Source organism: Anabrus simplex, chromosome X, assembly GCF_040414725.1.
Source record: "Anabrus simplex isolate iqAnaSimp1 chromosome X, ASM4041472v1, whole genome shotgun sequence".
Taxonomy (NCBI): Eukaryota; Metazoa; Arthropoda; class Insecta; order Orthoptera; family Tettigoniidae; genus Anabrus; species Anabrus simplex.
The window spans coordinates 78,518,986-78,546,122 of NC_090279.1; the positions used below are offsets into that span (position 1 = coordinate 78,518,986).

Here is a 27,137-nt window from a genome sequence, read left to right on the forward strand (position 1 = left end):
TCACAGCTGTTATTGCTAGTTATAATGACATCCAGGTAAAACATTTCAGAAACCATTTCCATTTCGCTCAAGGCACTGAGTTTGTTTAGCTTGCCAGGCCTACAAACTACCAAATTTTTTGTCTTTAGCATGTTGATATGCAAACTCAAACTGATGCTCTCAGTTCTGACCCGGTCTGAAAGCTGTGTCATTTCTGCCTCATCCATGGCAATCAATACAGTGTCATCTGCATATCGGAGATCCGATACCTTTTTGCCACCAATAGGAAAATATACAGCCGTGGAGAACGCCGCTTTGTGCCTTGAAGATTTCAGATATCTTGCCATTTATCCTGACAACTGCTGTGTTAAATATAATTGGGAATAATTATTTCCCACACCTTACATGTCACAGACATCTAATTACCCACATTATGTTAACCAACCCATACTTTGCACATTACAAGTCTCAATGCATTTGGTTTTGTTCCCTTTTGCAAACTGTAATCAGATCAGTACTTCAGATACCCAACTATATCCCGACCCTTTACCTTCTTTGTGTATTCCCTGGTGCCTTAACAATTTCAGCTTTAGTTCTTAGTATCTCTCATGTAAGGATCTTTATTATTATTATACGCTAATTTCCGTCCTTCGCTAGTATTAGTCACCACCTGTACCAGGACACTACCCTTGATCATTCATGATCCCTGGAATATACTTCCAGGAACTTATTTCTCGCCTAATGTGTCAGTAAATACAACACTTTCACTAACATTCTCATGACTTGCAAGTAACCAACCCATTATGCTTTCCCTAGATGACTCTTTTCGTAATTTAATTTTCCTAGAAAAATCCAGCAGTCTGTCCTTTCTTCACTCTAATTGATAAATATATTTTCTGACCTGCACCTCTTTCCTAAACTACTTTATTATCTGTTATATTATAGTGGGCCATAGCAACTCTTTCTTTTCACCATGAAAGTCACATACCTGTTTTTAAACATCTCGAGAATCGCTTTAAATATATCTCATAGGCCGTGTACATGTTCATTTACCTTTTTCCACTGATCACAATTGCTTCATAAATACTTCATCGTGCCTCTCTTCTCTACCGTTCGATACTGCTTAGTAGTCTGGTCGGAGGACGACTTCAAATACAGAAGGCGCAGAAGTTCCCCTCGTCGAAGACTGGGATAGGCAATATGCATGTCATCTAACTGGTCGACTGAACTACTCTAGAGTTATGTACTGACCGGCTGTCCTCTCCTCCTCTCTCCCTCCACACCACTTATCAGCTCGGACGTACAGTCCACTATACGTAACCTCGGCACTTGGTGGGGCAGAGTGGTTAGCTCTACGCCCGGCCGCCTTTACCCCAAGGAATTAACCTGGTGAAGACTGAGCGACCCTCAGGGCAATGTGCACTTCCGGAGAAGGAAATCTATTTTCTGACATGTGTCGACTTCCTGACGAGGAATCGAACCGACGTTCTTCCGTGTGATTCGACCACACCCTGCCCCTATTGTTGATCTGCTCACCAGTTAACATATTACCTATTTAATTTGTTTCTCGACTATTGAGAGGACTGTTAATGTAATAGTACTTAATACTTTTCAGCCGAAATGTGTACTGTATTGCTTTTAATGACTAAGAATATGGAACATGTGATACCTCCAAACTAAGAAAGATATGTCCGTCCCTCTACGAAAGAGGAATCTAGTTCGTTTTTCCCTGCTGAAATTGGCGTACATCAAGATTCAGCCATGATCCAAACTCCAGTCTTCACTGTCGTTAACAGGGCAGCTGGTGACAGAACTGCCATGAACAGCTTTCATGGGGATAATGGCATAGGAAAAGACTAGGAGCGAAAGGAAGCGACAGTGGTCTTAATGTTTTAATATTTATCAGTCTTACTAATAAACGGTGTATAACTTTTATACAAGGTTTATACAGCGTTGATATGCAATTTGTTACTAATAAACCGTGTATAAGCTTCCCGTGTATACGTCTGTTATAGTTATTCGCTGAATTACTTGTACAGACCAGGACCGAGTGACGAAAAGGAAACGAGTGATCAGTTTATCTGCAGTAATATAATCGTGGTGAAACATCCGACTCATCCATTGAGCAAACATTGAAAGAACGGAAAATAACGTTGATTATCTCCAAGATATTGTGAAGACATAGTAGAAGACAGAACATTTTGTGATTATGGAGGCTGGAAATGTTCGTAAAATAAAACACTGTAGGAGGTGGAGAGACGGAAGTTTTAAAATTAAATATCGAATTACGAAGGCGCATGCTCGAACTCTCCTTAACACAGCCAGAATGACTTAATGAAAGAACCTAGAGGTGGCTTCATATCTTGCGAAATTCAAGTTCTCACAGCACTATGGACATGAGCGAGGAAAGAGGTTAGTAATTATTATAAGTGACAATTATTACTATGGAATGTTTCTTCTTATTTTGAAGATCCATTGTGCAGGCTTCTGCCTTTTTGCTATGAACTAAAAATCCCCACGCAAAAGCACGCACTCTCAAATTACACAAAACTTCACAACCACAATCCACTTGTCCTCAAGAGTTCATTTATCACTGATTTTTATTTCATCAGTATTGTACTGCTAATAAAATGAACACTGCAGTGCATACGACTGTCTGGAGATTTAAATGCAGACGGAATGTGAGATCCCTACTGGCATATCACCAGCCAGCAGTGTCACGCGTGAAACCTAAACAAACGAGACATTCCTCCTGTCACAAATTAAGAACTAAGCGAGATAAAAACTTGAGGTTTGTTAAAAGTAACTTCCGTATCCGGAGACCATTTGCCTTGCTTTCCCCCTCCGCTCAATGTAGAGTTAATAGTAAAGACATTGGCCAGCGACTGACGTTTTCGTGCTTGCGCACACTAATTTCTGAACATGACTGTAAGGAATGACACGTACTGATATTTTATCATTCAAATTTAAAATCAGACTTATCTACGTTGAGCCGAATTGTTTCTTTACCACCTGTGAAATAATTTAAAAGTTAATGAGGATGAAATGGGTGTTATGACATAATAGGTTCCATGCTATGAAGATTTTTTATCTGAAGTAACTTTCCATTATGTTAATATTTTCACAATCGATTACTGTTTAACATTATTTTTGTTAACGGCATTAGATGTGGCTTGAAATACTGTACATAACTGAATATTTACCTATGTCAACCGATAACATTCAGATTTATATACAGATCGGCCTAACCAGAAAAAGTGGCCATGAACGTGTATTCAAGTGTTAAACAAGTGTATAAGGATGTTTATTAGTAAGACTATGTGTCTAGAGCTGAACATAACAACTTGTGTGTGTATTACATTGGTAAGGAAATTATCTAGAGTGCTACATAAGAATGACAGGAATAAATCTTCTTTTCCTTAGTACCTTATATTGCATAGCGCAATACTATAGTCTGCTCAAACAGGTGATGTGAAACACTTTGTCTGGTATACGCTGTGCTAACAGCTTTATTGCTGCCTTAAATACGTATGTCACCAAAGCATACATCCCTTGAATTTGAACTTCTGGACTCTTCCTGGCTGTTGACAACAATAGGCAAAAACAGGCTGCATGTTTAGTTCAGCGACCGCACGGATACAGTGGTCCACAACAAGTTACGAGGAGCTCGCATTAACACTCACAGTCTATGGGTTTCGAAAGTAGGTTTATTTCACAAGTAATACATAAAATATTAAGAGAAAATTTACCAATTTCTATGTGGTTAACAGCAAACGTAAATAGTTCTAGTGTCACAATTTAATAACTTAAAAAACTAAAACATTGTGAAGTTGAGGCTTCTTGGAGTGACGTTGACATGATTACTGCTGAAAACGAGAAATGATCTGCAGGTGATGAATTACGGACAAATCCTTCTAGCATTTGAGTTGAAATAGCTAACGTGTCCACCATCTGAAATAATGTTAAAATTTTCAATTAGCACTAAGCGGTTAGTTGGTGATGAGCAGAATTAATAAAGTTAGTCAGATAACTCGGAATTACACATGGAAATCTGAGGAAGAAAGCAGTGATTGGATGAAAATTAATTACAGAAATTACTGATTGGAAAATTTTAAAACTGGCGGAAAGAGAAGGGGTATACTGCCAACCCCAAAAATGACTGAAGGAAATTTAACAAAGAACAAACTTATGAATACCAATTTTTTTTAAAAAAAACAGTTCTTTCACTTCCCACTAGGGTGCGCAATTATAGTTCTTAAGTAGTGCCATCTAGCAGAGAATGTCCACACTTCTTGCTACAGAGCAAACAAACACAAATCGGAATAGACCTAGTTCAGAACACTTCAAATTTTACAGTAGCGACATCTTCCAAGAAACCTTTGATTTAATACAGATTATAAAGTTCAGAGTTTCTCCAGTAGAGAGGTTTCAACTGGCGCAATATTTGAACTCGCGGCGTGAAGGTGTACCGCCCGGTACAGACCTCCCCCCCCCCAAAAGTCCTTCCAAGGGGTGAAAACAAAATTTTGTTTTGTAAAAAAAAGTCCAAGTTTTGCTGAGAAGTTGAAGAATTTAGAAGAGAAAATCAGAAGTTAGTTTGATATAATTGGGATTAAATAAAATCCAGGTTTGGAATTACTTAGTAGTAGCTTTTGATGAAAGGTCTCTATTGTTGTAGTAGTTGAATTCCAAAGCAAAACTTTAATTCTTGGAAGAATAAAAGAAATTTTTTTTCCAAGTCCACCAGATGTTGATGTTGAATCCAAGAACGTAGTAATTGTGGATATGGAATGTCCATGTCGCTGCATAAGTACGTTAGTTGTTGATTAAGTTTGACTGCCAGACCAGCCGCCGCTGCTAGTGTCCAGAGGAGGCCGCTCGGACCCCTCCAGTACTCTGAGATACACCTCTCCCGCTACTATGAGAGGGGTAGTGGTGGTGAAGCACGCCGCACACGCGACGATTGTTTACAGTCCGCGGGCAGGTTGCAGGAGGTGCGCCGCACATCAGCCTTGGCCGGAAGGAGGACTCCGACTCGCCGTACACTGGTTGACCTCACTGGAGTAGAGCGGGCCCGTACTCCACCACAGTGGCGGTACGACGCCGCACGGCTGCGGGGGCACTGAAACATTAAGATCTCGGCGGCAGAATTTTTGTAGAAGTATAATGTTTTAGGGTTCAGTCTTTGTGGTGAGGTTGAGGGGCCAGCGGCATGGAAGTTTTATTTCATTTCAATTAGCCACTGGTGTGGTTTAGTAGGAGACGGGAGCTTGGTAATGGCCTAGGTGGACAGGACAGCAGTTTAACTGACAGGGGAGGTTGAACAAATAATATTTAAAAACAACGAACATAATTCCAAGGGCAGAAGGCCTCAAAATGAAACCAAAAATATAACCTTCAAATTTCTTTCAAAATAATACAGAGCAAGTTAGCACTGAAATTACACAGGTTTCACCTGCGACAGGTGAACCCTAAATATCATCTCGGTGGCTGGATTGCTTAGTAACAACGTCACTGGGGTAAGGAAATCTAATATGATGCACGGCCCATGAAATCTGGGGGCAAGCTTGCCCGCGGGAACAAAATTCTTGACCATAACCTGGTCGCCTACCTTCAAATTGGTGGGTCTCCGTCCACGATCATATCTTTCCCTAACCTTTTCATGAGACACTTTAAGATTGGCCTTGGCCTTCTTCCAAAGATCTTTAATATTATCAGGATCCATTGTCTCAGACAGAATATCACTCAGAAGACCAAAGGTTCAAGAGCGGCGAGTTTGGAACGAACTTAAACATCAAAGAAGCTGGAGTAAACTTATGAGATGTATGAATCGCCGAATTCAAAGCAAAAGCTAACCAATGCAGGGACGTGTCCCACCTAGAATGATCTTCATGATGATATGCAATCAGCGCCGACCTCAGATTACGATTGACCCGTTCGGCCAGAGATGGTTGAGGATAGTAAGCAGAAGTAGTCACATGAGAGATGGACAAATCAAAACAGAATTTACGAAAGAGATTGGACGTGAAAGTTTTAGCGTTATCAGACACAATATATTGACACGGACCAAACGAAACAAAAATGGAATTTAAACAGGAAATAGTGGACGGAGCGGTAGCCAGCTTAGTCGGAAATAACCATGAAAATCGGGTGAAGCCATCTACACACACAAGGATGAAACTATTGGCATTCCCCTTTGACTGGGGAAAGGGTCCGACATAGTCGATATAGAGTCGTTCCATGGGGCGCAACGCTTGATGAGAAGACAAAAGCCCTTGCTTCGTGGACATGGTGGGTTTACTCACCCAACAAGATTTACAAGATTTTACCAATTCACGGATTTCTCCGTCCATGCCCTTCCAGATGAACATTTCACGAATCTTTTCACGGGTTTTGAAGAAGCCTAAATGCCCCCCTAGTGGGGTCTCATGGTAGTACTTGAAGATCATAGGTACAAGAACAGCTGGAACTACAACTTTCATCATCTTATCATGCCTCGAAGGGCAACATAAAACACCATTCCTCAATACATAAGGGACCACATGTTCCCCAGAAGAAAGGGTTTCCATGATAGGGGCCAGCGTCGGATCTTCACGTTGATATTTTTCAATATCCCTAAAGAGCATGGGAGCATCTGTTAGAATGACATTAACCTCAGGTAGTATGGACTCGGGAGGTGAAGAACTATCAACCTCTTCAGGGGTCTCTACCTCATTAGAAAACATACGGCTTAGTCCGTCTGCCACAACATTTTCAGTACCTCTTATATTCCTAACATCATATTGGAAGGCAGAAATTCGGAAGGCCCATCGGGCTATACGACCAGTACGACGCGGCCTACCTAAGACCCAACTTAAGGCTTGGTTGTCTGTCTCCAAGTCGAACTTGACATGTTCCAGATAGAGGCGGAACTTTTCCAGAGCAAACAAAACTGCTAAACCTTCAAGTTCGTAAATGGAATACTTGGATTCTTGGGCCGATAATGTCCTAGAGGCATAGGCGATGGGTCGCCTCCCTAGTTCAGTCTCTTGAAGAAGGACTGCAGCTACCACCGACGACGACGCGTCGGTTTGTACGATGAATTTCTTGGAGAAATCCGGCATAGCGAGGACGGGGGCATTACAGAGAGCTAATTTGAGGTCTTCGAAAGCGGCTTGTTGAGAAGGCCCCCACTCAAATTTGACGCCTTTCCTACGAAGAGGCTTCAAGGGCGCCGCTCTGTTAGCGAAATTTGGAATAAATTTCCTGAAGAAATTCACCATACCAATGAACCTAGCAATACCTTTGATGTCCTTGGGAGGCTTGAAATCACGGATGGTCTGTGTTCTAGAATGATCCACTGCGACACCATCGGGCGATACAATATGCCCTAGGAATGACATGGAAGGCTTAGCGAAGGCGACTTTGGACAACTTCACAGTTAACCCAGCCTTACGAAGGCGACTAAGAACTTCTTTCAGATGATCTCAATGCTCTTCGAAGGTCTCCGAAAATACGACGACATCATCGAGATAGTGGTACAAATACTCAAATTTGATGTCCGAGAAGACCCTGTCTAGCAGTCTCGTAAGCACAGCTGCTCCCGTGGGGAGCTCGAAAGGCACGCGGTTGTATTCATACAAATTCCAATCCGTGGCAAACGCTGTCAGGTGCTTCGATTCCTCTGCTAACGGTATCTGGTTATAAGCCTGGTTGAGGTCCAAGATGGTGAAGAACTTAGCTTTACGAAACCAGGAGAGGCAAGAATGAAGGCCAGGAAGGGGCACAGATTGTAACACCACATTCCGAATGAGAGCCCTATAATCAATCACAGGCCTGAAGCCACCTTGGGGTTTCGGAACTAGAAAAATAGGCGAAGAATACGCCGACTTAGAGGGCCGAATAATGCCACCCTTCAACATCTGATCAATGATCTCCTTCAGAGCCTTCATTTTCGGTGGAGATAGCCTATAAGGTGGAAACCGTACGGGAATCGAATCCGTAACCTCTATTTTGTACTCGACAAGGTCAGTAACACCAAGAGTATCAGAGAAAACATCTGGAAACGACTGACACAGCTTACGAATACTATCAGCCTGTTCCTCAGGTAGATGTCTAAGATCTAACAACATCTCATCCTGGGTAGGCGAAACAGATGAGCATGACGCAGAACTACATTTCAATAAGGGAATTTTACAATTCGAAGCAAATTTGAACGTGCACGACTTGCTCTGAAGATCGAGCACTAGACCAGTGTGAGATATAAATTCTGCTCCCAATATAATGGGGCAGGACAAGTGCTTAGCCACAAACAATTTAACTTTCCAAGTAAATTTGGCAATTCTGATTTTTGCATACAGAAAACCTACAATTTCTAATGGGGAGGAGTTTGCCGAAACGCATTGAACCAAAGACAAACAATAATCAGGAAATTTACAAACAGATTTCAATTTGGAATACCATTCGGCCGAAATAATGGAACAAACGCTGCCCGAATCTAAAAGAGCAGTTACAGGCTCATTGTTCACCTCAATTTTGAGAAAGGGGACAGGTGCGGGTGAATCCACCGCAATCCTAAGACATTCTCTGGGTCCTTCAAATGAAAATGTAGACCAATTCTGATTTTGCCCTGCATTTTCATCGGATTTCACCTGGGCTGAGCCTTGGAAAGCTGGATCTGCCGACTCAGCCGGAGCCGCTAGTCACTTATGCTTGTTGGTGGAAGTTGCACCCGAAGTTGAGCAGGAGGGGGTGCTATTTGAATTCGGGCAATTCTTGGCAATATGAGAAAATGCGCCGCATTTAAAACAGCCTTGAGATGACCCAGATCCATTGTTTGTCCTACTAGCTTTAATCAAAGGACACTTGTTTTGGAGATGGTCTGCCGACCCACAGGCATAACATTTTCGGGTAGTGACGGTTCGGCGAGGTGAAGGCCGAAAGTTGTTCGATAACGGAGGGGGCTCCCTCGCGACACGTAATGTGTCCGCTTACCTAACCCCTTCGGCTGACACAGCTAATGCTTCTAGTTCGGAAAAGGTTTGCGGGCGCGCCGCGAAGCACAAATATGACCTGTAGGATGGTGAAATTCCTTCCACAATAGCATGAACAATTTGATATTCTGGAAAATGAAGAGCAAATACCCTGGTATAGAATTTGATGTCTTGTATGAAATCAGCAAGATTTTCATCCAGTCTCTGTACTCGATAATAGTACTTCTGAATCAGAGATGACCTCGCACGAGCAGGGATGAAATTTGCGAGAAGGTGTGCATGAAAGTCTTCAATCGATGACTGTTCAGCTATCGCCCTAACAATCTTGTCCGAGAGGACACCTATGGCTTACGGATATATAATTTGAAGAATTTGCGAAGCAGAGAGGGAGAACACTAGAGCATGATCCTGGAACTCGACCAAAAATCTCAAAAATGAAATTACATCACTGGTAGAGTTGACCGAAAACTTAGAAATACCCCTAAGTAACATTGCCAATGGATGGGGCAAACTACTGAACCCAGGTGACATAGTAAGTAACTGCCTAGTTGGTGACAGTGGCTCGTTATTAAAAAAGAAGGGCGGAATTGAGGGCCGATGACTAGGCTCAGGTGTCACGAGGGGCAGTGGTTTTTTGAGTAACCGCAGATGTTCCATTTTCTTCCCCTTTGGAAGAAGTTTCCTCGCTAACAATGTTCACTCCTAGCAACCGGCTAACTTTACTGGACAAATTAGAAATGTTTTCAATAAGAGCACTAGCCTCCTTTCCTGAACGTCACTCAACTTAAGAGACAATAGATCATTAAGTCTATTATTATAAAGGAATAGTCTAGCTTGCACACGTTTAAGTTGATTAGGTGATGGATCATTTTCTTCAAAAAACTAGCTACAGATGCTAGCTCAGTTATATTTTCAGTGATCGTGGAGAGAGAGTCATCGATCTCTGTCTCTCCCAAAGTTGGGGTGGTAATAGGCAAATCAAGGGAATCTTTAAGTTTATTGGAATCCACCGCAACCGTGCCTCCAGATTGAACTTTTCTAATTGTTAATTCGTAGATTAACTCCTCCTTGCGCAAATAGCCGGGATGGAGGACATCGCGAGGACCGGGCATGATGACAGAACTTTACAAATTTGGAAAAAGTCGAAAAATTCCAGCGACGGAGAAAATTGTTAGAGTTCAAAACGAAGTACGTTCTAGCCGTCAAAAGGGGCTAAATTGAGACCCATTCAACTACGCTCTGCTACCACTTGTTACGGAGTTTTCCGTGGTAGTTAGAGGTGAAAGAAGGTGCGGGCGGGAATAGGTCTCAACTTACAAAATTAAAGTTAATTTTAAAACGTTAACAAAGGTTATATTTTCTTTTCAAAATCAACAGATAAAAACAACAGAGTAACAGGTTCCAAGTAGCAGGAAAACAAGTTAAGAAATTACAATAGTTACAAGATTTGGGCTTCGAGCCCCAAGAAAAATTTCTGAACTCTCAGCTCACCACCACAATAGCTAAAGGGCAGAAAACCCCTATGAACGAGGAGCACTTGCTCCTAATTACAATGTTAAGAGAAAAAGAGCAGACCCGCTCTCAATTTTACAAGCCCATCAAAGGCTACAACAAACTTCATTCCTAACTGCCCTTAAGGCACACATACAGCAAAACAGGGGTATCTTGTACCCACCCTACAAGGGCCTTCACATGAAGGAAACAAACTCTGGGTTAATTAAATGGCCTAAAAAAACCAAATTGACTGGAGGCATAGCTTGCACTCCTACATGAAACTTCTTAAAACCTAGGTGGCACTCGACCTGTTATACAGGGGCTAATCCCATACTAAGGAGGTGACACGCATAAGAAGACTTTATAACATTACGAAGAAAAGGAAAACGGTTATGAAAACGTAGTCACCTCAAAACAATATTAGTGGGAGCTCGAGAGGGTTAGGCACTCTCTATCCCAATTCGTAGTTAAAGAGACGGAATATTTACTAAAAATCTTTTACATTTTACAGGATAGGTTACATGAGAAAAGTTTAGAACCTGCCCCGAGGGTTAAACTGCTGAGCTAGCAAGAAATAAAGTTATTAAACGGCCATTACCTTGTGGATGAACTGCTGCCCGAAGAAAGAGGCGCTTCCCGCCCCCTGCTACATAATCACACACTAAGCAAGATGTCGATGGAGTGGCACCGAGACAAGAAAATCAGCAGTTTATATACCCTCGTGGAACATTCGAGACGTTTCATGAATGATTACAACCCGCCCCAAGAATTTTATTGGATAACTCGGAATTACACATGGAAATCTGAGGAAGAAAGCAATGATTGGATGAAAATTAATTACAGAATTACTGATTGGTTAATTTTAAAACTGGCGGAAAGAGAAGGGGTATACTGCCAACCCCAAAAATGACTGAAGGAAATTTAACAAAGAACAAACTTATGAATACCAAATTTCTTCCAAAAAAAACCCGTTCCTTCACTTCGCACTAGGGTGCGCAATTATAGTTCTTAAGTAGTGCCATCTAGCAGAGAATGTCCACACTTCTTGCTACAGAGCAAACAAACACAAATCGGAATAGACATAGTTCAGAACACTTCAAAATTTACAGTAGCGACATCTTCCAAGAAACCTTTGATTTAATACAGATTTTAAAGTTCAGAATTTCTCCTGTAGAGAGGTTTCAACTGGCGCAATATTTGAATTCGCGGCGTGGAGGTGTACCGCCCGGTACAATAATAATAATAATAATAATAATAATAATAATAATAATAATAATAATAATAATAATAATAATAATAATAATGCAACAGTTACGTAACGACCAGGACATAAGCAACAATGGCGGAAACGGCAAGGCTCGAGGTAAGAGAAGATAACACAATAATACAAAAATTACGACACGAACGTTAGCAAACCCTCCATCAAGAATTCCATACATTCTAAACAAGCATTATTTGTTAAATGGATAATATGAAATATATACCTACCACCAAGTAGACCAAAATATAACCATCTGATTTAAGGTTAATTTTAATAATAAGAAGAAGAATTTTAGTAAAATTTAACGTGACAACTAGTGATTGCTCGGCGCACAGTTCAAAATGTACCGTCACAAGGGAGATAAACTACCCGAAAGAAAATAATGAAAAAAATATAACAAGATGTCAAAATAAAGTTTACGAAAAATACCGGAAAATTTACAAGCAACGGGAAGAAATAAATTAAATGTAAACACCAGCATGAAGGAAAAATAAAATGAGCAGTGATCAAAGCAAACCAAAAGGTCACCAGACAACAAACACCATGCCCGATAGGGGCTCCAAACAGCAGTCCATATAACCACTATGGAAGAACACACATCGCGCCTCACAATAATATGTACAGCAAAATACCGAGGCACACAAAAAACCGAATAGAATAAATTTATCAACAAATAATTAAAAGCAATACTTACATAAATGAAGACAACTACATTACCATATAATCCATAATGAACAATGCCCCGAGCAACCACGTTACATACCTAAAATTAACACTACGTTTAAACTAATACAATATTCAGATTAACACTACAACATTTCCTTTTAAACAACTCTACGGTACTTATTTACTATCCTCGATCCTTGAATGGGACGCATCCTTGTATTTTAACCAATAACCGTAGAGTCTTTCTCCAGTAAGTTCAAATGGCAGACAGCCGTTTGCAAACACCTAGCGCAACAGCAGTCAGTCTAGCGAGCCATGCGCGCTCTGTCTATCATCATTCAAACATACTACAAGTTCCACTGCGCGCTGGTAGATGGCGTTAAGGTACACTTTCCAGTCTGTTGAATACACACGTTACCAACATTGAAATATTAAATGCGCCGAGCATTTAGTCCTAGTCCAACAGCTTACTTGAGTAGTTCAGTCATATAATGCACATATACGAAGACGTATGCAGTCAGATTCCAAATGGACTTAACTACGGATATACGTAGACAGGCCTTGTTTATGGGATGTCTCATCAAAGGAATGCAGAGATAAAGCGAAGAAAGCCGACAGTTTCCACGTCCTCGAAATTCTCAATAAATGTTCCCGCGAGTGTATCGAAAAAAGAAAACTAGCATCCCCCCGCTCCCAGTAAGTCGAGAATTGCAAAAACTTCAGAATAGTCGTAAGTCGCGACGGGAGCGGGCGAAGTTTATACTTCAAAGTGCTTTGCATTTGAAGCAATGAGCAGGATGAGGGGAGGAAGTATGCCTAATAAAACTGCATTTCAAAATCGTAACAAGAAATAACAGTGGCAATAACGAAGGCCAAATCCTCTTCATCTTTTATTTGCTAGTGGCTCTACGTCGCACCGATACAGATAGTCTTATGGCAACGATGATAATGGAAAGTCCTACGATTCCGAAGGAAGCGACCGTGGCCTTAATTATGGTATAGCCCCAGCATTTGCCTGGTGCGAAAATGGTATTACCACAAATTTATATGATGAACTACCTGTATATAGACAAAGGAAGTCAAGTTTAACATGTTCATTAAGTGTGGACACAATGTTAAATGAAACACTATTTAACACTGAACATTTAATATGTTGATGGTGTCACCAGTTAACGTTTAACATGTTGTTGTTAAATGTTAATCAGTGGAGACCGACCTTAACGATAAGTTTGTGGAGAAAGGATGCCCTTCCTTCTGATGTAAAAACTGGGAGATCCGTCTCCTCGATTGTTTGTTAAAGGGAGCAGTTGTGCTGATGTAAATTTGTAAAAAAAATGAACTTCTGGCTCATGATGTAAATTGATGTTCTATCTAATTCTGTTACGCAAGCTCTCGAGCTAGAATTGTATCTGATCTATTGTAAATTACTTGGCAAAGTATTAAGCTTGTCAAGGAAGGCTTAAGGAAATAAATAAAACTGCCAATTTTAATGTTTAACCCTTTGGCTTTCAAGGTAACGATCTATCGGTACCCACGGGTCCTACGAAAACTGTCAGGGTAACGATCCGTCGTTACCCGCCTTTATTATAATTATTTCATCATTTTCGCGCCAAATAGCATTTTTTTTGCACGGAATAAGAAGAGTACAGTTTTATCTCACGTTATACTCCGCGGGAACTGCCGGCTTACCGTATTTATCGTTATTCTTGAGGTCTGATACATGTGCTCACTGGAGTTCAGTGTCTTGTTTACATCGTGGTTGGCAGCAAACTTGCGTTCATTTCTCTCTGTTTTCATTCGTGATATAGTGAAATTAGGCTGTATCGTAGGCAATATATTTAGTTTACTTGTTAGTTCATTATTGAAATAGTTTTCTTAGGTAATTAGGTGCATAGTGATAGTGAAGTGTAAGATATAGTTCATTTAGGTTAGGCCTAGTTATTTATCGCACGCGACATGGCGAAGAGTGTTCATTTAGCTGACGATGATATCACTGAATACCTTGAGAATTATTCAAGTGATGGTGATGTTTCTCTGTCCGAATCGGAAAGTGTAGACGATGATGATAATAATCCAGCACCTCCAGACAGTGATGTTAGTGTGGATAGCGATATTAGATTTAAGAAATGTGTGTTTTATGCAAAAATGGCTGACATTTTTCAGTGTTACATCACTTTAAACATTTTAATCTATCCTTGGATGTAATGGGCATAGAATCGTGATATTTACCATGATAGTAAACAATAATATAGCCTTCCTACTGACATGAATAACAAACTCGGATTGTGAACACTATTTCCTAGAATTACTTCCAAACTTTCAAAATCTGAAATTTATAACTTTGCTTCTATATTTATTATTTTTTAACATTATACGCTTTTGGTTTAGTGAAATGACTTACATGCAGTGAAACTAAGTGATGTATATTCTATAAGTTTGCCAACTTTCATGTTGATATCTTCATTGGTGTGCCTTCAATGCAATTTTAAAAGAAGTGTATGCATAGTGTGCTAAATATGGCTGTCAGTTTTCACACATCCATCAGCTGAGAGCTTGAAAGCGAAAGGGTTAAAATCCACCTTTCGATTTCCGTATATCCACCCATTCATGCCCGCACCTTCCTTCAGCTCTGTGATCCACACAATCCCCGGAACAATAATGACAGGTAAACCCCAGACCCATGCTGTTCCTTGGAACGCAAAACAATGGTGTTCATCACATAGTGGTACTAATCACAGAGACAAGTACTGTCGTGGTCTTCCTCACATAGCCGTACTAATGACAGGTAAAACCCGTGGTGCTCTTCGGACCCAAGCCCATTGTGTTCAACATATAGTGGTACTAATCAGAGGGACCCATACTATCCCGGGTGTTCCTCGGAATGCAAACCCATGGTGTTCTTCACATCGTTGTAAAAATCTCGGGAACACATACTATACAGTGGTGTTCCACACATAGTGAGTACTAATCACAAGTAAAACCAAGACCCGTGCTGTTCCTCGGAACGCAAAGCAATGGTGTTCCTCATATAGTAGTACTAATCACAGGAACCCGTACTACCTCGTGGTGTTCCTCACATAGTTGTACAAATCTCCACGCCCCGTTCTATCCCGTGGTGTTCCTCGGAACGCAGACCCATGGTGTCCACAACCAGATGCTGAAACACCCGAGCGAGGTTAGCCTCTTTATTTTCTCCATGGGATTCTCCAACTGAATCGGGGCAAAGGGTTAGCCTATGTCATAGTGGTGGGTACTATACATGGGTACTTTAAACACATAGTGATCCTCCAACAGACAAATGGTATTCCTCAGTTTATGGTACATGTAATTTGGTTCAAAATTCAGCATTCATCGGCCTCGTCCCCCACCCACAGAGGTTTGTGTGATAGGTCCGCGAGATCTATTTTATTTCACTCATGTCAGCCGGCAAATCAGGTAGGACCCAACTACCCGCCTCCTGGGACGCAGCACGTGGGAGTAACACCTCTCCCCGTGCTACGACAGCGTAGTAGGTTCGTGGTTAACATGCTGTAACGTCATGTCGTCTATCCCTCCTGGCTTGCAGCTCTTTACAACAGTCAATGGCTGCCATGCAGAAGAGCCGCATAAGGTGACTAGACTCTAATTCTTCTGGCCGTAAAGTTTTGAAGACTGATGGCGAGGTTTACCATTTTCCACGAGGTGGCGGGCAATCTGTTTAGCTGTTACATTCGCATGACCCTCTCCAGCTGTTGGGTCATAACTCAGACGGTTAAGAAACCTCCAGGCTTGCTGGCTACACTTAGATTTGTCTCCCCAATCACTCCTGTTATTACATATCGATTTTAAGATATCTTCCCCAGCTTTGACGGTACTGGAACTGAAAGAACCGTTGTCAACTAGATCACGAGTGTTTCTCAATATTTCCCTACATTCGATGTATTTTGTGCAGCCTCAGGGATTTGTGTTACGAGAACAATGCTTCACGATATTTACATAATCATAATATGATTCAGGAAAAGGCTCTATATTCAGAATGTTCTCGGCAAGTGAAGTGGTACATTTCTCACAGTCAGCCTTCTTAAAATGACATATTATTCGAATAGGAACTCATATTCTAACGATTTAAAGATAAGACGTATAGAACTAAGACGAGGCCACAGAACTAGTTGCAAATAGAAGATTGTGGTGGCTAGTAAATTCCCAGTGGGTCGCATACTGAACGCTGAAAGGCATAACAGTCTATAATAAAAACGTATGTATGAAAAGGAACTGTCTCCGGTCAGATTGCAGAATATATCTGGCATATAACAGGACGATGCTGGATTGCTTGTCCCACTGATTTCGATGATAACTGAGATAAGTGTTTGCTTACGCAGATACTGTAAGTTAATATCTGGATTATATCCATGCCTCCATCTCGCACTGTTGAATGACGCTGGACGTTTGTTATCATGCTGTAGAAATAGATCACACGAATCTGCACATTCTACCCCAGCCTCCCCGCTCTTGTCGGTACTGGGTAGCCCGGTGTTGTATTATGACTGTTGAAATGACCAACCACAAACTTCACAGATTGATGCTGGAAGACTTCACCAGTCTAAATACAGTACCTGGTGGCTGATTAATTGAGCTCTACTGTGAGAGTTTCAATGTCATCACGGGAGAGGATCTGGATATTGGATAGCACTGAGGGTGTTCAACCACTAAACGCAAGCACTTGATTTTTGGACGGCGAAGATTCTAGTTTCGGTGAGTTTCCTGAATGCATTTTATTAGCGTGTCGAGAAAATTGTGAGGGTATATATTTCTTGTTGCCTTTCATATTCCTAGAATTAGGTCAAAAATAGAAATAATCAAAATGCAAAATATTATTATGCAAACTTCGGAAAATAAACCACTAAACCCATACATACAGCGGATGACAATGAGCAGAAAACGGGAGCTGACAAAAATAAAGTCTGCGTATTCCAGTAACTTCTACAACGTATTCCGGTGCATTTTGCTATGTGTAGGGCTGATTTGACCTTGTATTATTTTAGTGGAAGTGTTCCACATTTTCAAATATTAATTTTTGTGCTGAGAGGACATGAGGCGAAATATACGGTGCTTGCGTATGTTAGAACTGTCAATTTGTAATAACATAAATTTTGTCATACTTTTTCTCAGGATGGGGCGTTAAATGTATTGCATTTTTCATCAAATTTATTCAGACGTAATGAGGAACATGTTTGCAGTAGAGCAGCGAAATTTAGGGGAATTTCATGCAGGTTAATTTGGGAGATTTCATGTCCACATGTAGAATCAGTAGTGTATGCATATTGGAAAGTTTTGGTCAAACTGTAATATGTAAATGTCAATAATTAAAATAATTATTTATTTGTTTGGCGTATGGCTACATCACTAAAAACAATTAATATTTACAATAATTATCTCATACTAATAACAATAATAATTGATTCCATCCAGCTAGTAAGTTGAGGAAAGGGGAGAGTTTGATTTTAATCAACATCAGCACTATAACTAAGGTATTTAGCATTAGAGGTTGCCTCAAGACATTTTCTGGCAAGCTAGTTAATCATAAAATTCATATCAAGTGTTTGGCATTCACAGTCTAGTTATTTCCTCCAACAATAGAAAAAAATGAATTCAGTCCCTGGAAAAACATCAAGCAATTGCATCTAAAAAGAATCCAAATCTCATAAAAGAAAGCCTGATGCATGGAAAGATCTCCTCGATACCTACACAAACAAAATCTTGTAACTCAGTTTGGTAAAATTACTCAGGTAAATAATTTCAAATACTTGGGGTAATCATCCAACCATCTGTATTAACAGAGAGAGATTTCTATATTACATGTAAGCCATAGAATCACGTAGGAAATGTACACCAAAAATCGATATCCTGGAACGCAAGATTAAAAACTTATAACACCGTAATTAATCCTGAAGCATTACACACGTCAGAAACCTTCATCATTGGAGAAATATCACTATCTAAAATCATTCGAAAAGAAGAGAAGTCCCCAGGGAAATCTTTGGACCAGTAAGCATAGAAGTAATGTGGATGAATAGGAGGTCTTCGGAATTATACCAACATACTGAGAAAATATCAGATACAACTGGAAAAAGGCGATTGAAATTTGATGGCCATATTCATAGAATGGATAATGGAAGACTCACTAGAAATATATTTGATAATGTCTCCTCACAAAAAGTCAAGAATAACTCGATAATCAAAACAGAATAAAGACCTTTCAAGGAATCAGCATACCAGATGAAATTATGTGGGACACGCCTAGCTTTAGAACGTTGGTGAACAAATACATTTTTGCTAAAAACCGAAGATGAGAACACCACTGCATGGATGGAAGAACGGATGACAAACACAGCGAGGGAAGAAGAAAATCTGGGTAGAGAAGAAAGCACACTCATGTGAAAAATAAGTACAATCGCCCTCCTTAGTTGGGCACAACATTTTGAAATAATAATAATAAACAATGGAATGAGTAATAGTTACTATCCATGTGGTATGCTTTGTTTTTTGAAAGGTCAGTCTGCGATAAATTTGACAGAAGGTGATAGCATGAGGTTTGGTCTAATGAGGTTTGAGGTCGATGTTGAAGTCGGTGTCATATGCGTCTGGAGTATTGTATTTCCAAGCGAAGTGTGAAACTTCGTAACTGTCCATAACTGTCGGTGGTAGATACGGTCTATTTTTCCATGTAGTTATGAAACCATGTGTCTCAGTTAGTGAGACATGTGCCTAGTAGATATTTCAAAGTTAATAGTGAAGAATGCTCGAGGGAAAATCGTCAGGACAGAATGTTTTGAAATATGGTAAGGTCCGTGGATTGACAATTGAATTGGGTCCTATATCCAGAGGGATCATTTGTTTATCTAATAACTCTATTAATACCAGTGACACCCATATCATATTCTACAGATCACATTAGACTTGAGTTCATTCGTGATGTCAATAATGTTGACCCATAAATTGTCTGATAATAAAAGGATTTGGATGTAGATTTGTGCTGTAGTAAAAGGCCGTCAGTGGCGAGATTTGTTTGCTCACTTGTAAGCCAGTAGAGCGCAGCAGGTATAAGCCTGTTTGATGAGATAACAGGTGTTCGCATTTATATGAGGTGGACGCTGTTTGGAAAAACATGATTGATGTTAAAATAAACGGGAAGTTATTTGAATTTCAATTCTATTTCACAGGAATATTATAGAGTGGATTCTCAGTAACAGTTCTGAACATTTGACTTTATATTCCAGTTTTGATGTTTACATAACACAGTCATAGTTCATATTCCCACTGAGCATTGAAATAATTATTTTGGTGTCAGAAGGATGTCCTTAAATATTTACGATTTTCACTTCTTGATATGTTCGTAATGCAGCTTTGTGTTAAGGACTGCCGATGGCGTGTCCTCCAGTGGAAATGTAGGATGGTGGGTGAAGTGCATGGAAGGGATTCTTGGAATTGCTATGCTAGGGCCGCGAAATGATGTAGCTAGCCAACTGCCCCTCAATGAGAGGTGAGTATTCTAGTTCGACAGAGAGTCAGTACCACATGATATTCCATATGATGTAGTAGCACTCTGTCGTTAGTCCATGGGATACCCATGATTTTTGGCCATGTTGTTCTTAGAGAATTTGTAATATTTTACATGTTTATATTTTAGTAGGACTATATAAGTAGATGTATTTGAACTCCGTGACCAATATTGTAGAAGGGTCACCCATGAGTCGAGTTTATTTTGGAATTTGATTGAACGTTATAAAAAAATGATAGCATGGGTAAAATTGTAGTAGTATAGGATTACTTTTCACAGGTTTTCGTAGATTTATTCCAATCACCGACTTCAACCTGTTGTTCTGGTTTGTGATATATCTTCATACATTTAATATACATAATACTATTTTATGTTGTGTAATATTACACCATTAATTCACTGGCACTTGAAGTCCTCCTATTATGGAGTGTCACTTTGGTCATCAGGCACATTAAATTAACTTCAGTGAAGGGTCACTTTGGTCATCAGCCACGTTCAATTAACTTCAATGTGGGGTCACTTTGGCCATCAGGCACATTTCCTTAACCTTAAATATTTACTAAATTGGATGACCATGATAGCTCACTGATGTAAATTGGAGGTTACTCATTTTTAATTGAGGGTCCAGGTAACTCGTCCTATGCTGATGGTCAGTTAGTGGAGAGCCTAAATTAAAAATGGTCTGGAGATCACTTCCTTATATTCAGGCGATCGAGAAATCGGAAGCATATTGCACAGTTGCTTATGGAGCTGAGCAAATTGAATCTCATGATGTTGTTTTCTATTTATCCACAAGGTGGTTTTCTGTAAATAGACCTTCAGGCTTTGTTTGTGGTGGATATTAATTTCGTCCTGAAATCGTCAAGTTGCAGTGTAATAATAATGTCATGGCCTGCAGATAACTCTTTATGGCCATATTTATAAACACACCGGCCATCATATTTCATTATTTTTGATTGAATAAACATAGTCATGTCTGGAAGTGACCAAGCTTCATTAACACCCCCTGAAACACGAGTTAATGATTCATGCTGAAGATCTGGAACAGGCAAATAACAATTTGACATGATTCGCAATGTCTCTTCAACACTTGCAACATTTAGTTGTAAGAGATTTTTGGTGACTTATGTGAGTTTTGATTAGAGAAAATTGAGTGGCCGTTTCTCTGCCACCCAGTAAACGAAAATTTAGAAACTGTTGCAAGAGTATACTGCAGCTGTCAACATACTAGTACTTACTTACAGACGCCTCCTCAAAACTCCGTAATATTCATGAATAGCTATGGGCAGTGAAGTTGAACTTCCAATTTGCATTCAGAACAGGTAGACAGACACAATATTATCGTAAGAAGTGCCGAGGGAGAGGTACAGTTTTGAGCTACTGGTCTACTCATACTTAAAGTAACACACCAGTGACATGTGGGAAGGGGAGCACAGATGTGCTCAGTCTTCAGCAACAATTTCTTCAACTGCATACAATATTTGACATGGTTTGGAACTTATTTATTCCCTTGAATTGCTTATTCAAACATTTAATTTTTTATCCTGCACTTCTGGTCTTTTACCACTCGCCTTTGTCATATAATTCTTCAATGTTCACCCGAATTAATTGTTATCCGCGCATATGGACGGCTCCTCAATGTGTGTTACTGAGCACACTTCTACTGACGTCTGTGATTGATGAGGAGATAACTCATGAAATATCCTCTGCTCCTTTCGCACACGGACCTAGCATTATATTTCCTGAGAACTGCATCTCAGAGAAAATGGCAAAAAGGGAAGGACGACTCTCTGGTGTACATCACGAGTTGTGCCGAAAAGGTGCCGTTCTGGCTGAAGAACTTATTACTTCTCTGCTGTGTGCGATCGCATGTGCCTGGCTACGTCTCCAGAATGGAAAAAGGTCAAGTGGAACTCCGAACACTCATGCAGTAGTTATTGGGACATAAAGCAAAATAACATTATTACTTAATAGGGTGCGGCTTCATCCCGGCGTGACGTAACGCTCGTGCGTGGTCCCACTCGTGTGAACCGACAGCTTGGTGCTGCGTGCGAACGATTTGCCACAAAACATGGAGCAGTCCGCCATCTCTCCAGTGAGGTTCAGATGTGCACCGGTAAGTTACATGATTTCTTGAACATTTTACGCATTGAGCACCTATGTGCACTGACACTCGTGTGCAATGATGGATAGACTTCCTGGCTGAAGATTTGCCACAGACATTCTAACAGTACGCTACTTGTCTGCATGCGTCTGCTTGCGTTGCGAAAGTACAATTTTCCCGGAAAAGTGCTTAATACAAACATTGTAGTGGTGTGACTACTCGCCCATGTGACATGCTAGGGTGCCTTTCTGGTTGAAGGATTTGCCACAGATTCTTAAGCAGTACGTCTTGTCGCGCGTGTGACTGCGCAGGTGACATGTTAGGTGGGATTTTCTGTTGAATGACTTTCCACAGATATTGCACAAGTACGGCTTTTTCCCTGTGTGAGAGCGCATGTGACAAACTAGTGTGCCCTTCTGGTTAAAGGATTTGCCACAGACACTGCAGCAGTGGAGCCTTACGTCAGTATGAGTACACATGTGACGTGCTAGGTCGGATTTTGTGCTGAAGGATTTGCCACAGACACTGCAACAGTGCGGCTTGTGGCCTGTGTGAGTTCCCATATGACATGCAAGGGTACCTTTCGTGGTGAAAGATTTGCCACAGACAATGCAACTGTACGCCCTCTCACCTGTGTGAGATCGTATGTGACAAACAAGAGTGTCCTTCCCGCTGAAGGATTTGCCACAGACATTGCAACAGTATGGCTTCTCGGCCGTATGAGTCCAACCGTGACGTGTTAGGATATATTTTGTGCTGAAGGATTTACCACACACATTGCAACAGTGCGGCTTGTGGCCTGTATGAAACTGCATGTGACATGGTAAGTAGAATTTTGTGCTGAAGGATTTGCCGCAAATTTTGCACCAGTTCGTCTTGTTGCCCGAATGAATCCGCAGGTGACGTTTTAGGTAAGGTTTGCTGCTGTACGACTTTCCACAGACGTTGCACCAGTAAGGCTTCTCCCTTGTGTGAGACCGCTTGTGATAAGCTAGACTGCCTTTGTGGCGGAAGGATTTGCCACAGGCATGGCATTGGTGTTGATTATTGTCTGTGTGAGTTAACACGTGACGTGCTAGGGCTGATTTTGTTTTGAATGACTTGCCACAGACATTGCAACAGTAAGGCTTCTCGAGGGTGTGTGTACGCACGTGTTTCAAGAGTACACTTTTATCGTTGAAGGGCTTTCCACAGATATTGCATTGGAATGGTTTCTCGCCTGTGTGAGTACGCGTGTGAACTGCTAAGTTATCTTTCCGCCTAAAGGATTTGCCGCAGAAATTGCACCTAAAACGTGCTCCGCCATCAGGAGGATGATGATTTGCGTTGCTCACATCGGGTCTCGATCTGCATGTAACAAAATAAAAACCACGTGACCAATAGTTCAACAGCCAACTCCACTACAACTCTCACACAAAGGAATTGCTACTGAACATTCCTCTCACCGATATGCCATTCAGAGAGTTCCTTAATCATGAACATCACATTCCTGAGAGAAAACCTCATCTGAGGTCAAATTGAGAGTATAGTCTTAAATTTTGAAAGCCCTCACTTGTTACGTTGTTACGAAGATGTGGTGCGTCTTTTCTCTCAAATCACGATATACCGCGCAAAAAACCTCTGACGATTTTGGAATGTGCGAGCTCATAGACAACTTCAATTAAAGAATGCATGAGAGGTGGTCCAGCTTAAAAAGGAGAAATGCAAGCTCTTTAATCTGGCACACATTTATCTCTTGCAATCTGAATAAATCTGTTCTCCTGCATAAAGTACGACATATGGTTTAGAGTTATGATTTTCTTCAATCACTCTGTGCTTTGTGGCAAGCAAATAATAATTTTTGTAAATACCCTTGTTGCTGAGGTAGTTTTAGAGAATCAGTACTGTAGATATTAATAAAATTGAGAACATTGTTAGCCGAGAGTTAGCAAGATCTGCTGAACAATGGCTAACTTTTATGAATGTTATTTACAGCCAAGGAAACATACGTATATTATTTGTACATTGTTGTCATATCAGTGTAGCATTCTATTACATCACAGTGTGGTTACTTCTAATTACATAGCTTTGTTGTGCAATCAACTGAGCGGACCTATAAATAGGATGGCTTTCTTAGTAGTGTTTTATTACAATGTTCTGATATCCGGAATTTGAACCCAAATGCAAGCTATCATGTCACTGAATATTCTAATAGTGTTCCTTTAATACTACAGCTAGAAGGAGCATGAAAATCAAGCCTTGAGCCATAATTCGAGAGGACAGGACATTGAACTTCATCGTAGTGAATACCGGTGCTGTGTGAAAGAAAAAAAAGAGATTCCTTTTATTAGAAAAGTTCATGGACAAGGTGATTATTTTTAGTGGAATGATAACATCGTAGGATAGCATCCAACCCTGTGCCTGTCTCACCACCACAGATTGGTTCTGTATACTTTACGAAAGAAGATAAAGAAATACAAATTTCTTGGTTAGAGGTGAGATCAGGAAGATGGGAAAAGTCGATCACACAGGCCAAAATACTTTGTAACATGAAGTGGCACTTCCCAATTCATGCTGTATGAACAGAGTTCACATGGCCCAGTCAAATGCATGGCTTCCTCACAAGCAAAGTAGTGGGAGGCTTGACCATGTGTTGTTACTGCACTCTTAGGAGAAAATAGGTGGACAAATAAAAGTAGGACCATGATTCCAGATAGGACAGGCTAGACCTCTTGATCACCTAACAAGATATTGATGTTGACACCACTAGACAGCAGGGGGTAGAAAAGATGACATTGGATTGTATTGGCATATCACGCCAAGCAAAAGGTGCATATGTCTGTGGCCATTGTTCTTTACGTGACTATGTGATTTTTTGTCACAAGTGATTTATCAGGTTCACAGTTAGTTATTCAATTAAATGGTATTTCACTTTGCCCTGATAATTATTCTGCACGAACCAGCTACATTGCTGAAACACGTGGCGCGTCCCAGGTGACGGATACGGGCTCCCCACTGGCCTGCCGGCAGACTTCAGCGAAATATAATAGCTCTCGCAGACCAAACACGCACAAAGTCCTCAATGGCAACTTTGGCGGACATCGAGACGTTCGATACGAAGCAGTTGGCAGAAAAAAGGTACTGTGCCTTTTTGGAAGTTAATGCAGAAAGGAGCGTAGTGTTTCTTCTCTAGAAGAGCGGATACAAAAGCGTCTGTTCCCCATGTCCGGAGTGGTGTAACTACCTGCTGTCGAGAGCTCTAAAATGCATCAAGGCAAGCCGATCGGAAAATAAAATTGATAAATGATTACAGAAATATGTCTCATAGAATCAGAACCATGGTTAGGGCGTCCTCTTGAAGGGATGCGCGTTGGCAGTTCCAGTCAGCAAGAAAAGTATGCAAGGGTTACCGTCACATGGGTTGTGACGGCTAACCAAGCGAGTACCCCCATTCTGTATCACGTCACTGAACTCTACCTGGATGAAGTAGCATTTTGCCACAGCACTTGAGAGAAGGCATATAGGCATCTGTGAGGAGCAGGAAAAAGATGGAGTGGTGAAAAGGCATACGAAATGGGGTGCGGTTACTAACGGATGTACAACGGAAGCCGAAGAACAAATAATGTTGTTGGCAATGTTATATCAGCAAAATTTGACGGTTCAGTCTCCGAGGTGCAAAAGTATGACAATCGCTTGATGTAACTCGTCTACATTGGGGAGAAAAGGAAATTCTAATTTTTCAGTGGAACGCTCCAAAACTGTCCAGGGCACGGAAACCAAAGATGCCTTCTTGGCACTGCCTTACAAGAAGACCGCTGACTATCTTATCGTTGCTGGTGAAATGAATGGACATGTCGGACGGAGGAAAGAAGAACACACCGTCCATGCCGCAAATAGATATGGACAGAGGAACGACGATGGCCAACAAATTCCTGATTATGCAGAAAATGATAATCGCAAACACACGGTTCAATAAGCGTGATATTCATCTAGTTACGTACTACAGTGTCTCCCATCCAACTCACATGGACTATATCCTCGTCAGACGAAGGAATCTCAAGGATGTTCTAGAGACAACAGTTGTTCCTTACGAAACCAATGTGATGCAACCTCTACTTGTCATCTGCAAGCTGTGGATAACGTTTCTAACAGCCCTATACCTGGCTGGAAATGGATCAAATGCGATCAAGTTGTGGCGCCTAAAGAAGGAGGCCATCGTTGTTGCAAAAGTTACAATGCCACAAAACACCGTAGATGAAACGAGCCGGACTAAACTGAAAGACGCCGCACTCTATTCCTGGAAAAACTAAGTCAGGGCGTCGACAACGAAGGATTAACTATGACACGTGGCTTTGGAATAACGATGTTAAGTATGCAGTACGGTTGAAGAAGCAGCTGTACCACGAGTTTCTTGCACGTCGGAACGCCTACAAAGCAGCCACTAGTAAAGTGAAGGAGATTGTTGCTGTAACAAAAGCAAACCGGTAAGCAGGACTATATGAGAAACCTGACATGCACGAAATCGAGCGGAATATTTAACGGCTAGTCAAATCGCGGAATCGCAAAATGGAAGAAGTCCAATGTTTTTACGGCATCAATGAGGACACAGACGATTTGCTATTCGACTGGCGGGAAGCGCGAGTACACTGGCGGAATTATTTTGACAAAATTTCAATCCTGGAATTTCCATATTCACCAATCCCCATCACCTCCGCTGTAGAAGGGCCAATGTAGGAATTTGACGTCACCACTGAAAGAAATGAAACTAGGGAAAGCCATCTGTCCCGATTATCTACGGCAGAGTTTTGTTTCTCGAAATGGGGGGAAGCAGCAGTGTGGTTAAAGCAAGCTTTCCCACCAGATCATCAAATAAGGTAAAAAACCAACAGACTGGCGACGGAGTAGCCATTCAAAGTAAGGAAAGCCCTGCCGATTTTTCTAATTACCACCCGATCATACTTCTGAGCCACGCAATGACAGATTTCAAAAAATCTTCGAAAAAAGGATTAGCGATTTAGCCAAACATACAACAAGCCAACCTGGATTTGTGTAAAATTGTGGCGTAACTGGAGCAACCCATGCTGCTGGGTTGTTACTTGAGAGACACTGTGAAAATAATAAGAGGCTTCATCACGACTTTCTGGA

The 27,137-nt window shown here is 41.0% G+C and overlaps 1 protein-coding gene across 1 annotated transcript in view; it reads left to right on the top strand.

The window, feature by feature from the left end:
- LOC137503297 (zinc finger protein ZFP2-like) overlaps nucleotides 1-25,502 on the top strand; it is a 152,150-nt gene extending 126,648 nt beyond the window's left edge. The window contains exons 2-3 of the mRNA XM_068230846.1: nucleotides 21,884-22,025; nucleotides 25,321-25,502. Of these exons, the coding sequence (XP_068086947.1) occupies nucleotides 21,884-22,025; nucleotides 25,321-25,502 (324 nt within the window). The remainder of the gene's footprint in view (nucleotides 1-21,883; nucleotides 22,026-25,320) is intronic.
- The last annotated feature ends 1,635 nt before the right edge of the window (nucleotides 25,503-27,137 follow it).